Raw genomic sequence first — 16,233 nt, forward strand, 5'->3', positions numbered from 1 at the left:
GCTGGCCGCAGACCAATTGCCCCAGACACAATAAAAGTGCCCTATGAAATGTAGCTGTCAAGTTCAGTCAGACTGTGGTAGTGACCTTGAATCTTGCAAAATGTAGTAGGAATAGTAGTACATAGGCCAGAACAAGACATTCCAAAATAGAATAAACCCCAAAGACTTGGCTGTGGGTGGGAATTACGAGCCAGATGTCAAAAATTATCCTTGTGACAACTGATTGGATTTCTTATTAAAAGTAATTTGTACCCCAGTTTTCGTTTTTTAAAAATACCCAAGGTAGCTTATAATAAAATAATTAAACAGTAAAAAAACAACACCCTAATACACCCCAAAAGAGGCTAAGCCCTTTTCTAAAACATGAATAGCCAGCATGGATGCAAAGGGGCAATTCAGATAGGGACCGTAGTGAGATCCTCTGCCACAGTACTGATCAATGGATAGAAACAAAAATCCGGTATGGGGAACCTGCAGCCCTTCAGATGTTGTTGGACTCCAATTCTCATCAGCCCCAGTGTGGATGGCCAATGGCCAGCCAGGATGGGACTTGTAGTCCAACAACAACTGGAGGGCCACAGGTTCACCATCCTTGTCCTAGGGGAAAGAGATGCAAGCATGAGGGTTAGGTTTTGTCCTTTTGTTTGGGTAAAATGATGGCATGTTTTGCTAAATTTCCACAATCCAAATATTTCCCTTTGTGTGACATTAGAACAAAGGTAGACAGGTGCAAGCTACACCTGCTAACATTTTCTCTTCTACACAACTGTTAATGGCGTAGACTGTTAATTGACTGTAGACATCCCTAAGGATGTTCTGCAGTCAATAAGAGAGCAAGTCCTTCATTCATATAATCTCTTAAAAAAAACAAGAAAGAAGATTCCACCTAAACATTAGGAAGAACTTCCTGACAGTAAGAGCTGTTCAACAGTGGAATTTGCTGCCAAGAAGTTTGGAGGTCTTTAAGCAGAGGCTTGACAGCCATATGTCAAGAATGCTTTGATGGTGTTTCCTGCTTGGCAGGGGGTTGGACTGGATAGCCCTTGTGGTCTCTTCCAACTCTATGATTCTATGATTCTAAGCCAAAATTTTGCTAAATACAATATCAAATTGAGAGCAAACATAAACAGATACAACTAGGCCATAAGGTGAGTTTGGGTAACTTTTTAGCTCATCATAAAACTCTGCTTCTAAAGTAAATATATTTATCTCTGAGACTGTACCGTATGCCCCCCTGTCTTCCACTGAAAGGTAGAAAGGTTGAGCCATTCAAATAGACATTTGCAACCAGAGGCTGTTAGTTTTATTTCTTGCCCCAAACTTTCTTGATCTTGCTTGCAGGGTGGGAGCTGGGCAGTTTTGGGGTATTGATGAAAGAGTGAATATCACCTTTATCACCTTTAAATATTTTAGTACCACCTTCGCTTTTAAATATTTTTTAAATTGCTTGATGTGATTTCATCTCTCTTAACAAGGTCTTATTTTGGATTCAGACTAAAATAAGACCTCATTATTCAGATTCAGACTGAAATAGGACTACTAATGAAATCAGACTGAGCTCATAATTTAGAATCAGATCCTTCACGATGTCCTTGACTATATTGGGGTTTGTTTGCTTTTAATTTTTTTATAAAACGCAAAACCATCTAACATTTTTCCAGCCCTTAATGCTCAATGGTTATTGCATGCCAAGGCCTCATGACCCACAGTTCCCTAGTAGATAATAAACACATGTACACAAGTATTTTGGCTTATGGGTTCAAATAGGCACAATTTTATTGGTTACAGATGTGTGTGGTTTGGCTTAGGCATTGGGTGAAGCCAGGCTTTATCTCGACTCCCACCTGCCTGCAGGGAGTCCAACTAAGAGTAAACCACCAATAAGGGGAGCCCTATCTTACATCAAATAGGGGCACCCCGAGGGGTCCCCATTGGGGTAGTGGCATGGTCCTAGCCCATGTCCGGGCATCAGACAGAAGCCACACTCTCAGATCCCTTTAAAGATGAGCAGTCTTGCTGCAATAAAGGTGAAGGTAGACGTGTGTGTTAAAAAAATTCCAACTCACTCCTTCCAAGGGCTTGAGGCACATAGACATAGTCTTTGACTAAGACATTTCTGAACCATGTGAGCTTTCCGGGGGTGGGGGTGGGGAGATACGGCCTTTGCAGTTCTGTTGTCAGCAAATCTAAGTGTTGTACAATTGCTGGACAAGGCATTCAACTGTCATTCAGTTCAATGTGGCTTGCACAGTATAATTCTTAATGCTGGATTACGCACTATGACTCAGGAAAAAGGGTTTTGCTCCATTTATTAACTTAAATGCAGCTTGCATATCTAGTATCATTGTGGATGTTTTCCTCTACCATTATCATCCTTTTCTCATTTAACCTTAACCGCAATTCTGTTGAGAAAAGTGGTTGAAAATAAGATGGACAACTCAAGGCAGATTTATAAAATTATGAATGGTGTTGACATAATTTGTTTTATTTATTTATTTTGTTTATTTAATTTACAGACAATTTAGAGAGAGTGTGTGTATGAATGACGCACACAAAATATACACACACATAATAAGTACAGTGGTAACTTGGTTTACAAACTTAATCCATTCCGGAAGTCCATTCTTAAACCAAGGCGTTAGAAGCAAGGGTCTCAATTTACAAATGGAACACACTCAACAGGAAGCGGAACATGTTCTTATTCCAAGGCAAAGTTCATAAACCAAAGCACCTACTTCCAGGTTTGCAGCATTCTTAATCCAAGTTGTTCATAAACTAAGCTGTTCTTAAACCAAGGTACCACTGTACGTACAATAAAAAGCATGTCAAATAATTTACATAAGAGAACAAAGAATAGCCATATAGATAAAACCAGAGAGCATTAATAAGGCAGCATAATGAAGATTAGGGACACAGGTGGCGCTGTGGGTTAAACCACAGAGTCTGGGGTTACTGATCAGAAGGTCAGCAGTTCGAATCCCTGCAACGGGGTGAGCTCCCGTTGCTCGGTCCCAGCTCCTGCCCACCTAGCAGTTCGAAAGCACATCAAAGTGCAAGTAGATAAATAGGGACCGCTCCGGCGGGAAGGTAAACGGCGTTTCCGTGTGCTGCTCTGGTTTGCCAGAAGCAGCTTTGTCATGCTGGCCACATGACCCGGAAGCTGTCTGCGGACAAACGCCGGCTCCCTCGGCCTATAGAGCAAGATGAGCGCCGCAACCCCAGAGTCGGACACGACTGGACCTGATGGTCAGGGGCCCCTTTACCTTTACCTTTTTAATGAGAATTATTCAAGGAATATAGCACACATTCATGCAACTTGCCAATCTCACTCAGCAGTCCACACAGCCACCAGAACCTTTCACTGCCTGATACATTTTGTCTTATCAACCAGCCACTCAAACATAAACTACTCACACTCAACAATATCACAACTCGCATACAAAGGATTACTGCCAAGGCCCATATAACACTGGTGCATTCGCTCCCAGTACATTTCTAAGCACAATTCAAAGTGTTGATATTAACCTTTAAAGTCCTAAACAGCCTCAGTCCTGTATACCTGAAGGACCGCCTTCAACCCCATCGTTCACCCCGGACACTGATGTCTAGCTCCAAGGGCCTTCTGGAGGTACAGAGAACTGGGCAGAGCACCTTCTCGGTAGTGGCATCCACCCTGTGGAAAGCCCTCCCACCAGATGTCAAGGAAATAAACAACTATTTGATTTTTAGAAGACATCTGAAGGTAGCCCTGTATAGAGAAGCTTTTAATGTTTGATGTTTTATTGAGTTTTAAATATTTTGTTGGGAGCCACTCAGAGGGGCTGAGGCAACCCATTCGGATGGGCGGCATATAAATAGAATTGTTGTTGTTCCCTTGATTGGGACACTATGCATTGGTTATAATAGCATTAGCTTTTTTGCTGCTGCATCACAGTGTTGACTCCTGTTAAGTTTGTAGTCTACTAAAACCCTTAGATCCTTTTCACATGTACTACTGGAAAGCCAGGTGCTCCCCCCCCCCATCTGTGCAGCAGGTTCTTCTTGCCTAAGTGTGTGTGGGGGGGTTGTATATTTGTTGTAAACCACAATAGTATTTTTTAAAAATGAATAGTGGTATATAGTATTTTAATCAAGTTGTATCCAGGAACAGTTTTGTGTCTAGCCAAAGAACCAAGTAGAGCAAGCAGTTCCAAAAAGCAAACTGCTTTTGAAACTGAAGTGAGTTTCAAAAGCAGTTTGTGATGCGTCATGGCACTCGGCGCTGTTCAAAGGAAAAACAGTTTTAGAGAGTCCTGAGCGCATCTGAACTGAACTGTGCATCCCAGGCACAGATGTTCTGTCACCACACCCAAGGCAGAAGAATGCGGCAGCCAATACTTTTACTGACACGAATACGTTGCTTATCTGTTGCAAGCGTTTCAGCACATAATGCATAGTCGCCTGTGCACTCTGTTCCTTGAGTCCTGTACGTTTTAAGAAGAAAGCACGCAATATTTATACCTTTCTTTTTTGTCTTCCCTGACAAATGCCTTATGAAATATGTGTTTCTTTATGCTCGCAGAATGCTCTTCTCCAGGACACAGTGCGCAGGGAGTGTGAGGAACGGTATGAGCTCACCGAAGCCTTGGCTCAAGCCAAAGAACAAGTCGTGGAGCTCAAGAAACTCGGTGGAAACTTCCAATTGTCACAGTGTTCTCTCAGTCAGGGCAGCCTAACCTCCGCTGCATTGGTCAGCAATCACAGGCAGAGAAGCCCAAACTGTGGGAAAGGAATCACATTCTCGGGAAACTCTGGGATTTCAAGAACCACTAAAGCACCACTCTCCAATAGGTACAAAAGCGGCATGAACGCAAGCTTGCCTGCTCTGCCTGCGCTGCAGTCCCCAAGCAGAAAAACATCTCTAGATGAATCCAGGAAGAGAATCACAGCAGTTCTAAAAAGACAGATGAGTGGGCTGTGATGAGTCAAGGACTGCTCTCTCGCTCTCTCTCCCTCCGAGAAGAGTCGGGGGGGGGGGGGAAAACAGTGACATAGGTCATGAGGCCACCTCAGTGTGGCCCACAGGGGAAAATACCAGATTTTACTGTTGGGCAATAAGCATGTTTCTAGCGCTGAGTGGTGTTGTTTTATATACAAGCAACATCAAATTAAGCTAAGCAGTGGTTTTTAATCTCACACGTGTTTATGTTTTATACTGAAATCATGAATCGGCATTTTGCTTAGTAAATGATGACTTAGGTCTGGTTCTGGTGACTGAGGTCTGGTTCTGACTGAAGTAGCAATCTTGTATATGGCTTCTGCCTGCAGGTGGGGCTTCACATAAAGGATAAACTGAAGAGCAGGGTGGAAGTATTTCCCTACAGCAAAGTAGATTTCAGGGGTGTCAAGCCTAGCCTTGTCCCTGCATGTAGAAAACTAGTGTGGCAGGGAGAAGACTGGGCTACAACATTTGTGTGTGTACAGGATATGTATTCAATCTGAAGTGGTACGATGCAGACACAGATAAAGCATGTCAATGAGAATGAGGCCTATCTACAGCGGGTGTAGAGGATATAATAAATTGATTAAAGTACTTCACACCTACACCATCCTGAAGTATTTTTCACCCTGCGTGCCTCCGTTGTTAAAATGTTAATAAAAACATGCAAAATTCTTCCCCCCCCCCACCTCACAACTTCTGGTTTTGTCCTACTTGTCCAGCATGATTGTACTGTGGTGGTGTTGCTCTGTTCAAACGAATAGTATTCGTAAAGGACCAGTATTTCTCATTCTGACTTCGAGGTTAGATGTGCAAATAGCCAAGAACTGCAGAATGAAGAGAGGCAGCAGAATATTTGCCTGAGGAATAAACAAATTGCTTATGGGGCAAAGGAAACTACCGTAAATTTTTATAAACATCGCACTGAGCAGAAGCCAAATCACCTGAAGATGTTGGTGGCTCAGTGATGAGATGAACAGCCCTAAGTTGTATAATAACAGCAAAATTGTTGGACATTTTTGCTAAATGAGTGTCAGGAAGCAGCGGAAGCAATAGTTTCAAAAGTTCATCTCATAAGCAAATAAATGTGTGTGTGTGTGTTTATTTTCAACACCTCCACTGCTCTGCACCAACCATATGTGTCCTACCAAGATTCCCCCACCAAACCTGGATTCTATTAAACGTGAAGCATCCTATCAGCCAGAACTAGCTTTATGACAATGTTTCCTTTTTCATGTGGCCAATTATATTATTCACTAAGCAACGGCACTTTCAAATTTGGTACGGTTTGTGGCACAAACTGTTTGACAGCAGAATAGCATATTACAAGTTTTATTCTAGAATGTGTTCATTTTAGTAAAGACACATTTAAAAAAAAAAAAAGAGGCTCCCTCTGTAACTATCGTATCTTTTAAGTGCATAGCTGCCAAGTTATCCCTTTTTTACAGGGATTTTCCCTTATGCTGAATAGGCTTCCTCGCGAGAAAAGCGAAAACTTGGCAGCTATGTAAGTGCTGTGCTCAGCAGTGCAGCTAGATTTCACTAGCAAGTATGTGCCATCTCAGACTGGAATGAAACAGGAATTGTTTCCTTTTAATTCCTTTCTGCTTTTACCTGAAGACCGGAGCTAAAAGAAGCTGGAATCATGGCTGACTGAGCCAGTGAATGAGAGGGGGAAAGACAAGGCATGTCTGGAAGAGGCAGAAAATATTGCAAGGTATTTTATATTAGCATGGATATTTTATTCCAGGGCATGCAGGAAGACGCTAGCTTCTAACTAGGCAGAAATATAAGAACCTTTTATCAGTCTGATCTTCGAACCCTCTAGGCTGGAGTAAGTGGATTTAATTAGTCATGATGGAGGCAAAGAAGCCATGTCATATTATCCTAAGTGCATGTTTCACGAAAGGATTCACCATGGAGCTGCTTCCACTGCTGAGGCGATGCTTTTCTGCAATTAGCAGGTGGAATTAGCGCTTAATACAGTGCTCTATTTTCCATCAATACCTGTCTCCATAGCATAGCCAGTAAATCTCCTCCTACAATATTTACTCAAAAGCAAGCCCGATTCAGCAAAAGGCTCTCTGAGATTTTTAATTTGGCGTTTCCTGCTTTGGTAGTTGCATGGAGGGTGCCATTTTATGTTAGTCCAATCATCCCTAATGTGGCACCTCGCTCCTGCAATTTTAAAAAAATGATTTCAATCCCAGGCCTGGGGCAACCGGTCTTGGGGAAATAAAACGGCGGCTCCCTGGAGCCTTGCCAGCCGTGCGCTAGGTGTAGGGGTGGGGAGAGGGGAGACCCCACTGCTGCTTCTGCCTGGTTAACTTGGAGGGAAGGACAACGGGGATTCTGTGGAAGGTGACTGAGGGTTGAGGAGAGCAGTGATGGAACAGAAAAGGCAGCAGCAAATGGGTGGGAAGAGTACTTTTTAATAAATACAGTTGCAGGGAACTTTTCATGTGGGGGGGGCTATGGGGGGAGAGGGTGGGCCTGTTCCGAAATCAGTGGCTTCAGTGACAGGCTGATGAGCACAGTTCCTTCCATCTGCCTTCCAAGTGGGGCCTGTCCAAATGTCCACATCAGAGACACTGTAGGAAATCTGAAATGTGGCTCCCAGGCTTGGGCCAGTGGATTGCCTGGTGCTGGAGTGGAGAGGGGGCTTGGGCTGGGCTGGGCAACAGTGGGTCTTGGGCAACAGTCAGGTACTGAGGCCCTGGCATCTGACTGGGGATGCCTTGGGCTCATGCTAGGCCTGGAAATGTTAGTTTATTTTTTTATTTTTAATCACCCAGCCTCCTGCAGTCTGAAGTGGTGTAGTTCACTCTACCAACTCAGAATTCTGTTTTCTTTCAACAAGCCTTGTTGTTTTGCTAATATGTGCTCTTGATCACAGCAACTGGAAGGTATTTATTTCTCCTGTAAGTACCTGGTATGTTGCACACGCGCCAGAAGCAAATAATAATGAGTATTCATTTATGCTCAGTCTTCAACAGCATCCATCATTTTCTGAAGCACATTATAATAATCACCGCCATCTTCTAAAGAGGTTGTTTCAAAAGCTCTCTGCCAAAAGGTTTCGCCGCTGGAGGTACAATTTGTGAAATGGGCACCCTGAGCCCCCAATGTTGTATTGTGAACTCCTCTCTGGGGCATAGAATCATAAAAATTGTAGAGTTGGAAGGGACCCCCCAGGGTCATCTAGTCTAACCCCCTGCGATGCCAAAATCTCAACCAGATAATACATGAGACACAAAATCTCTCCAACAAGGCATTGCCCTTTTACATTATCTCTGCCCAGCCCTCAAGAGAGACTCTCTTGTCCATTGAGCAAACGTAGGGTTACAAATATCGAGTTATTACAATCTTGCCACCCAGAACCCTGTGCTTGTCATGAATTTCTACTGGCACCAGGATAATAAATTACCTGTGTTCTCAATATATAAAATGAGGTTCTTTTTGTACCCACAAGGCAGCAAATATCCTGTTATTATAGAGTTGCGTCGTTATTTAAACTAGAATATGCAATGGGGGAGAAACAAAATTTCCCCGATTATTAGAACAGAAAGCAGAGAGACATGTACAGGAACTCATGCTATTTGATGTTTTGCCACTGCTTGAAGGCAAGCAAGCAAGCATCCGTTAAAGGTTCATTTTATGGTTAATGCAGAGCAAGTAGACCCAAGGAGTTAAAAATATTTCACATAATTCCTTAAGGGTCAATGACTGACGCTAACACAAGTCTCAGAATGAAAGCCCAACGTTACTAGTGAACGCTCTGTGCCTATCGCAGGACAGAATGTTTTTTCCATAGGCTCCCAAAACTCTTGACCCCAAAGGGTTAGTAATGCGGCACAGCCTATCCAAAGACACCTAGTTCTGGACTGCATCAGCCTGAAGATCACAGCGTACTGCGTTATTAACACAAATGGTTTCACACAGGCAAAAATGCTGGCTGCAGTTGGCTGCAAAGTCCTGCTCGGAATGAGAAAAGATATGGGGTGGGGGTGTTTCTGCCAGGGCCGGTCCTACCAGTAAACCAAATGAGCGAGATGCCTCTGGTGGCAGGAGCTGGGGGCTGTGAGAGGCAGCTATAGTGGTGCCTTCCATCCTGCCATTCTCCCTCAGTCCTCCCCAGCCATTTTCCCTTGCAGGAAGACAAGGCTGGGTGTGCCCTGGCCGGTGCCCTCCAAAGGACCATTCTGCCATGACACAATCCCTCTGTCTGCGTTGTTCACCCATCAGTTTGGTTGGCTTGTGGGGCGGGGAATAGTGGCTGCAATCTTGTCTCTTGCTTTGGGCAGCAAAATTGGGGGGGGGCAGCTCTGCATGGCTTCTTCCACCTCACACTACACTGTGTGAACCGACAGCACTGCCTTCTTAGACATAAATTATATTGTTACTAGATGGCAGAAGTCCCATCGGGCATTCGGCTTCCAAAAATAGTTCACAAACTGGAACAGCCACTTCCGGGTTTGCAGCGTTCGGGAGCCAAAATGTTCAGGAACTAAGCTGCTCAACTTCCAAGGTATGACTGTATAGACAAATTGTATCTTGTGCAGAGGAATTTAGGTGCCTATTAGCTTTTGACTTTTGAACAGAGGAAAAAATGTCTGTGGCAGAGTCAGGAGAGGGAATGGCCCAGAGATCACCTCAGAGCAGGTGTGAGGACCCTTTGGCCCTCCAGTTGTCACTAAACTATAACTCCCGTCATCCTTGGCGCTTAGCTATGCTTGCTGGGGCTGCTGGGAGTTACAGTTCAGCAACATTTGGAACGCCAAAGGTTCCCCATGCCTTAAAGAACTGAAAGGGTCCTTTAGCATCCAGTACAGCGGGTGGCACTGCAGTCTAAACCACAGAGCCTAGGGCTTGCCGATCAGAAGGTCGGCGGTTCGAATCCCCGTGACGGGGTGAGCTCCCGTTGCTCGGTCCCTGTTCCTGCCAACCTAGCAGTTCGAAAGCATGTCAAAGTGCAAGCAGATAAATAGGTACCGCTCCAGCAGGAAGGTAAACAGCATTTCTGTGCACTGCTCTGGTTCGCCAGAAGCAGCTTAGTCATGCTGGCCACATGCCCCAGAAGCTGTCTACGGACAAACGCCGGCACCCTCGACCAGTAAAGCGAGATGAGCATCGCAACCCTAGAGTCATCCGCGGCGGGACCTAATGTTCAGGGGTCCCCTTTACCTTTACCTTACAGCTTTCTTGCCTCATTTGGAAAGATGAAGGTTTGACGTGTTTTCCTTTTCTGGCAGTTGTGACACAAAACATATACCGTTCCGTCTTTGTGCCTCGCAATCTCTTCTTGAAAACGGGACCAGGTATTATATTTGGTGCACGATTCAGAGCCCAGCTCTTGTTAGAGAATTAGAGAAAGAGCATTTTTTTCCCTCCCAAGTTATGGCACAGCTGCCAGTATGTTGGGTTCTCCTTGATTACCTCGCAAGCAGTCCTTCAGCATGATGCTTTAAGGACATTGTAGGTTGTTAAGTCTTCTAATTAAAAGGAACGAGTTACTTGGGGGCTATTCCAAACATCAGCTTGCTGAGAGCACAATGAAGATGACATAATGGAACCATAAAAATGTCAAAGGAAAGGCTTTAGAGGTCGTTATTGGCTGTAGTTCAAGGAAGGACATGCAACTCACTGCATTTTCCTGGGCAACCCGGGTAGCAGATGCTTGTCAAAATGTCGTGTTTATTTCTTGCAGATGCTATATAAAAAGGGGGGTACTGGCCCATATTGATTCCAGGCATCAAGGTGTGGGGCAGGGTCCGTGTTTACAGCTGGAGATATTTCGGAGCTTTTGAATGTCTCAATTGCAGCAAAAAGTTGACGAACAATTTAGCATAAATAGGCATTTGATTACATTGAACACATTCCGAATCAAAAGGCCAGCTGCTGGGAACAGCATGGTGGGAAAATGTCTTTAAAGCTCTCCTCGGTTTCTTTGCATGTGTGTGTGTGTGTAACAAAGTTTCAAAAGAAGGGTTGTGTATGAAAGTCAGGGTGAAATAAAAGCATTGATTGTAAAGAGATCCCCACCTGTCTCATTCTGGAGGCCTGGTTTTGGCACCTGCGGCCGTTTGCAGTCAACAAATGGTACCCCATAGATGGGGGTCAGGATCTTGTTTGCTTTCATTACAGTGCAAATCAAGTAGTAGTAGAAGAAGAAGACTTTGGATTTGATATCCTGCTTTATCAATACCCAAAGGAGTCTCAAAGCGGCTAACGATCTCCTTTCCCCTCCTCCCCCACAACAGACACCCTGTGAGGTGAGTGGGGCTGAGAGACTTCAGAGAAGTGTGACTAGCCCAAGGTCACCCAGCAGCTGCATGTGGAGGAGCGGAGACACAAACCCGGTTCCCCAGATTACGAGTCTACTGCTCTTAACCACTACACCACACTGGCTCTATGCTCCTTTACAAATGTATGCTCCTATACAAATGCTCAACCTTGTGCAAAAATCCCAGAGCCATTAATAAGGGGGAGTTGAAACTGCAAGAGGAGAAGCATCTGTATGCAAAGGATTATCAAGGCCTGACACTGGAAATCCTCAGCAGCATCAAGCTAAAGTCTAGGATTTTAAAGCCAGCATTTCCTGGGCCAAGCAGTGACACCATGTTCTGCCCGACAACACATACTGGGAAGCCATAAATCTCTAGAGTCTCTGCTTATATACCACTCAAGTTTGGCCATCCCTCAGTGGTGAAGCATCCGCTTTGCATGCAAAAGGTACTTTGTTTAATCCCCAGTATCTCTAGGTAGTTTTCTTGGCAGGGATACTGGAGTGGCTTGCCAGTTCCTTCTCCAGGTGGATCACGTTTAGTCAAAACTCTCCACTATGACCTGTCCATCTTGGGTGGCCCTGCATGGCATAGCTCATAGCTTCTCCGAGTTATTCAAGCCCCTTCGCCACGACAAGGCATTGATCCATGAAGGGATCTGGTCTGAAGCTCAACATCAAAAAAACCAAGATCATGGCCACTGGTCCCATCACCTCCTGGCAAATAGAAGGGGAAGAAATGGAGGCAGTGAGAGATTTCACTTTCTTGGGCTCCTTGATCACTGCAGATGATGACAGCAGTCACGAAATTAAAAGACGCCTGCTTCTTGGGAGAAAAGCAATGACAAACCTAGACAGCATCTTAAAAAGCAGAGACATCACTTTGCCGACAAAGGTCCGTATAGTTAAAGCTATGGTTTTCCCAGTAGTGATGTATGGAAGTGAGAGCTGGACCATAAAGAAGGCTGATCGTCGAAGAATTGATGCTTTTGAATTATGGTGCTGGAGGAGACTCTTGAGAGTCCCATGGACTGCTAGAAGATCAAACCTATCCATTCTTAAGGAAATCAGCCCTGAGTGCTCCCTGGAAGGACAGATCGTGAAGCTGAGGCTCCAATACTTTGGCCACCTCATGAGAAGAGAAGAATCCTTGGAAAAGACCCTGATGTTGGGAAAGATGGAGGGCACAAGGAGAAGGGGACGACAGAGGACAAGATGGTTGGACAGTGTTCTCGAAGCTACGAACATGAGTTTGACCAAACTGCGGGAGGCAGTGCAAGACAGGAGTGCCTGGCGTGCTATGGTCCATGGGGTCACGAAGAGTCGGACACGACTAAACGACTAAACAACAAACAACAACATCTCTAGGTAGGGCTGGGAAATAGTTTTGTCTAAAGCCCTTGAGATCTGCTGCCAGTCAGAGTACACAATGCTGAACTGAAGGGACCAAAGGTCTGACTCAGTATATAAGGCAACCGATTGCGTCCCTCCATATGATTTACTAGGCTCCATCCTAGAGGAGACAGAGACATTTCTAGGGCGAAAACGGTGGTTGTTTTTAATCAAAGCATTAAAATATTAAAAGGTAATAAAGCAAAATGGGAGAAAACTAACCCATGCTTCGACTCTGAGTATATTTCACTTGCGAACACAAAATTGGGCTCATATCTCAATAAAAATGTGAAGGAGCCTCTAGTGGCTGCTTATACATTGCCAAAGAAGAGGGTGCAGCATTGCATAAGAAAAGCATATGCTAATTTATCTTTACATGGTAAATATAACAGAAAGCCCTTGGCTGGAGAGCCTCTGAGAAGAAATGGCTGTTCAAGCCCAATCGCAAAAATAGACACAAGAGCCCACCTTCCTCTTAGAAGCTGCTTCACTCTGCCATGTCCTTTTTAATCAAAGCATTACCTTTATATTTTTAGATGCAAATTTAGAAATATAAATATAAATGCAATACCTCTCACCAGAGCAGGGGGACACTGAGACCAGGTGACTTATGGTGCCTGCCTAGTTTGCTGTCCAAGTGATAACTACTAGGGCTGAACACCCGATTTGGCTGAAGCCCAAATCCTAAACCAAATTGTTCCCATTTGGAGGGATCCGAGTCTCATCTGAGTTGGGCTGAGACAGCTCTTGATCACAACTGGTCATGATGAATGGCGTGTAGCCATCTGGGGCTGTCAGGGCCGAGGCGTCAGGCAGAAAGGAAAGTCAGGTGTGAGAAGAATGAGAAACGATGAAAAGCAGCTGCATCGTTGCGGGAGAAGGTAGGGGCCTCTCCTCCTTCCACCGGAAGCAGCACAGTGCAGGACTAGATCTTCCCAGACCATCCAAGTGTCCCTATTTTCCAGGGACAGTCCCAGATTCACAGAATCCGTCCCGGTTTCTGATTTGATCCTGGAATGTCCCACATTTTCTGAGAATGTTCCTATTTTCATCAGAGAAATATTGGAGGGTGTGGAGTTATGCACACACACCCCGAGCCAAGGAAATAAGTAACTACATAACCTTTAGAAGACATCTGAAGGCAGCCCTGTATAGGGAAGTTTTTTAAAATGTTTAATGTTTTATTATTGAAATATACTCGGAGTCGAGAGTGAATTTCATGCTCTTTATTCAGCTCGTAGTCATCAAGGAGAAGAAGAATGCCCTTTTCCCCAAACCATCTGCTTATATACATTATTTACACAATGGGCCTTGTGTGATTGGCTACTTCAGGGCTACACCTGTGGGCCAATCAGTTTGTGGATTGACTTCTGCCAGCAGCCTGATTGGCTTCTCCTGCAGGCCAATCAGGTTGCGGATTCACTTCTGCCAGCAGCCTGATTGGCTGCTCCTGCAGGCCAATCAGGTTGTGGATTCACTTCCACCTGGAGTTGGATTGGGTGGCTCCTGCGGACCAATCAGACTGCTGATTCTGGATCCTATTGTTCTATGATTCAGCTCAGTACATAACAATTATGTTTTTATATATGCTGGAAGCCGCTGGGGCAACCCAGTCAGATGGGCAGAGTAATATACTACTACTACTACTACTATTACTACTGCTACTACTACTACTACTAATAATAATAATAATAAGGAATAAGACTTCCCAATTTTCATCAGAGAAAGGTTGAAGAGTATGTCCTCCCACTTAACAGCCATGCAATTTTGCAATGTGGCATCCACAATCAACATTTTTAGTACTTGCATATTTCTTATTACAGCAATGTGGGGGAGGGGGAAATATGCATGAACAGTATGAGAAGCCCACTGCCCACTAGACCCCATAACTGTATGAAGGGAGTGAAGAGCTTGTGTTTCCAGCACTGCGTCCTTCATGCTGCAGAACTGGAAGATCTCTGCCACCTGGGTCAGAGGCGGATGCATTGATGCGATGATGCTAGTATAGATCAATGCCATTCTGAATTGGGCTGGAGAGACTTGGATGAGTCGTCACCAAGCAATAGCACATGCTGTTATGACACATTGGGGAGCAGCTCTGACGGGCTTTCAAGCCCTACTCGGACACTCCTTGGTACTCACTTTTTCTTTACATGGTAGAGTGGAGCAGCTTCTAAGAGGAAGGAGGGCTCTTGTGTTTATTTTTGCAATTGGCCTTGAACAGCCATTTCTTAACTTCTCAGAGGCTCTTCAACCAAGGGCTCTCTGTCTTTTGAAACAAAGCTGTTTCTGTTCACACCAGGTGGGTGCATTTACTAGTGATCCTTGCAAAACTTGTTTGGGCTACAAACCTAGACCCATGGAACATGAGAGTAAAATCAGTGAGACTCGCTTCTGAGTAAGGAAGCAAGCGTGCATACAATTGCTTCACAAAGCTGCAGTTCTAAAAACACTTACAGTACTAGGGAGCAAACCTGTTAAACACAGGGAGACTGCTGAGTTTGGACGCAGTGGATTGGGCTGTATATAATCTCGTTCATTATACATAGGCAAGCAATCTCTATTGAGTCAGGCACCCGACTGTCAGCACTATTCTTTGCTTCAGAGCAGTCAGTTCCGAAAAGCCTGCAGGAATGAAACAGTCTTCACTTGCTGGTGGAAGAACAAGAAGCAGGGAGCTGGTCTAGCTTCTCTAAGAAGGGAGTGCCAATTTGGGAGCAACCACCGAGAAGGCCCTCTCCCACGTCGCCATCAAACATGCCTGTGACGATGGCAGGATTAAAAGAAGGGCCTCCAGTCAAACAATGTGTACACAAATGCATCTTTTAGGGATAAGTAAGCGGGACGCGGGTGGCGCTGTGGGTTAAACCACAAAGCCTAGGGCTTGCCGATCAGAAGGTCGGTGGTTCGAATCCCCATGACAGGGTGAGCAGCTCCCGTTGCTCGGTCCCAGCTCCTGCCAACCTAGCAGTTCAAAAGCACATCAAAGTGCAAGTAGATAAATAGGTACCGCTCCAGCGGGAAGGTAAAAAGCGTTTCTGTGTGCTGCTCTGGTTCGACAGAAGCGGCTTTGTCATGCTGGCCACATGACCTGGAAGCTGTACGCCGGCTCCCTTGTCCAATAACGCGAGATGAGTGCCGCAACCCCAGAGTCAGTCACGACTGGACCTAATGGTCGGGGGTCCTTTTACCTTGAAGCATTAATAATATAATAATTTTATTATTCATACCACACCCATCTGGCTGTGTTTCCTCAGCCCTCCTTGACATCTGGTGGGAGGGCATTCCACAGGGCGTGTGCCACTACCGAGAAGCCCTCTGCCTGGTTCCCTGTAACTTCACTTCTCGCAGTGAGGGAAGCTCCCAGAAGGCCCTTGGAGAGGGATATTGCCTATATTTGTTAAAATAACATGCAAAAATGCCTTATATTTTGGAAAAATGCTTGCAAAATATGTAGATTAGTCAAAACAACATTAAAAATGTGTGTTTTGGGGGGGAATCACACTAAACCGATGAATTTTCAAAAGGATTTTTTTTTAACACTGCAAATTTCTGTGGAAATGTACACAACCCCATCATT

The 16,233-nt window shown here is 44.8% G+C and overlaps 1 protein-coding gene across 6 annotated transcripts in view; it reads left to right on the top strand.

Moving 5' to 3' along the window:
- The window catches only part of LEKR1 (leucine, glutamate and lysine rich 1), a 66,988-nt gene extending 61,411 nt beyond the window's left edge, over window positions 1–5,577 (top strand). For all 6 annotated transcript variants that reach the window (XM_060274454.2, XM_060274453.2, XM_088669115.1 and 3 more), the window contains one exon: window positions 4,562–5,577. In XM_060274454.2, coding sequence (XP_060130437.2) covers window positions 4,562–4,960 — 399 coding nt within the window. In that variant the 3' untranslated portion in view covers window positions 4,961–5,577. The remainder of the gene's footprint in view (window positions 1–4,561) is intronic.
- The last annotated feature ends 10,656 nt before the right edge of the window (window positions 5,578–16,233 follow it).

Source organism: Zootoca vivipara, chromosome 5, assembly GCF_965207765.1.
Source record: "Zootoca vivipara chromosome 5, rZooViv2.hap1.1, whole genome shotgun sequence".
Classification (NCBI taxonomy): domain Eukaryota; kingdom Metazoa; phylum Chordata; class Lepidosauria; order Squamata; family Lacertidae; genus Zootoca; species Zootoca vivipara.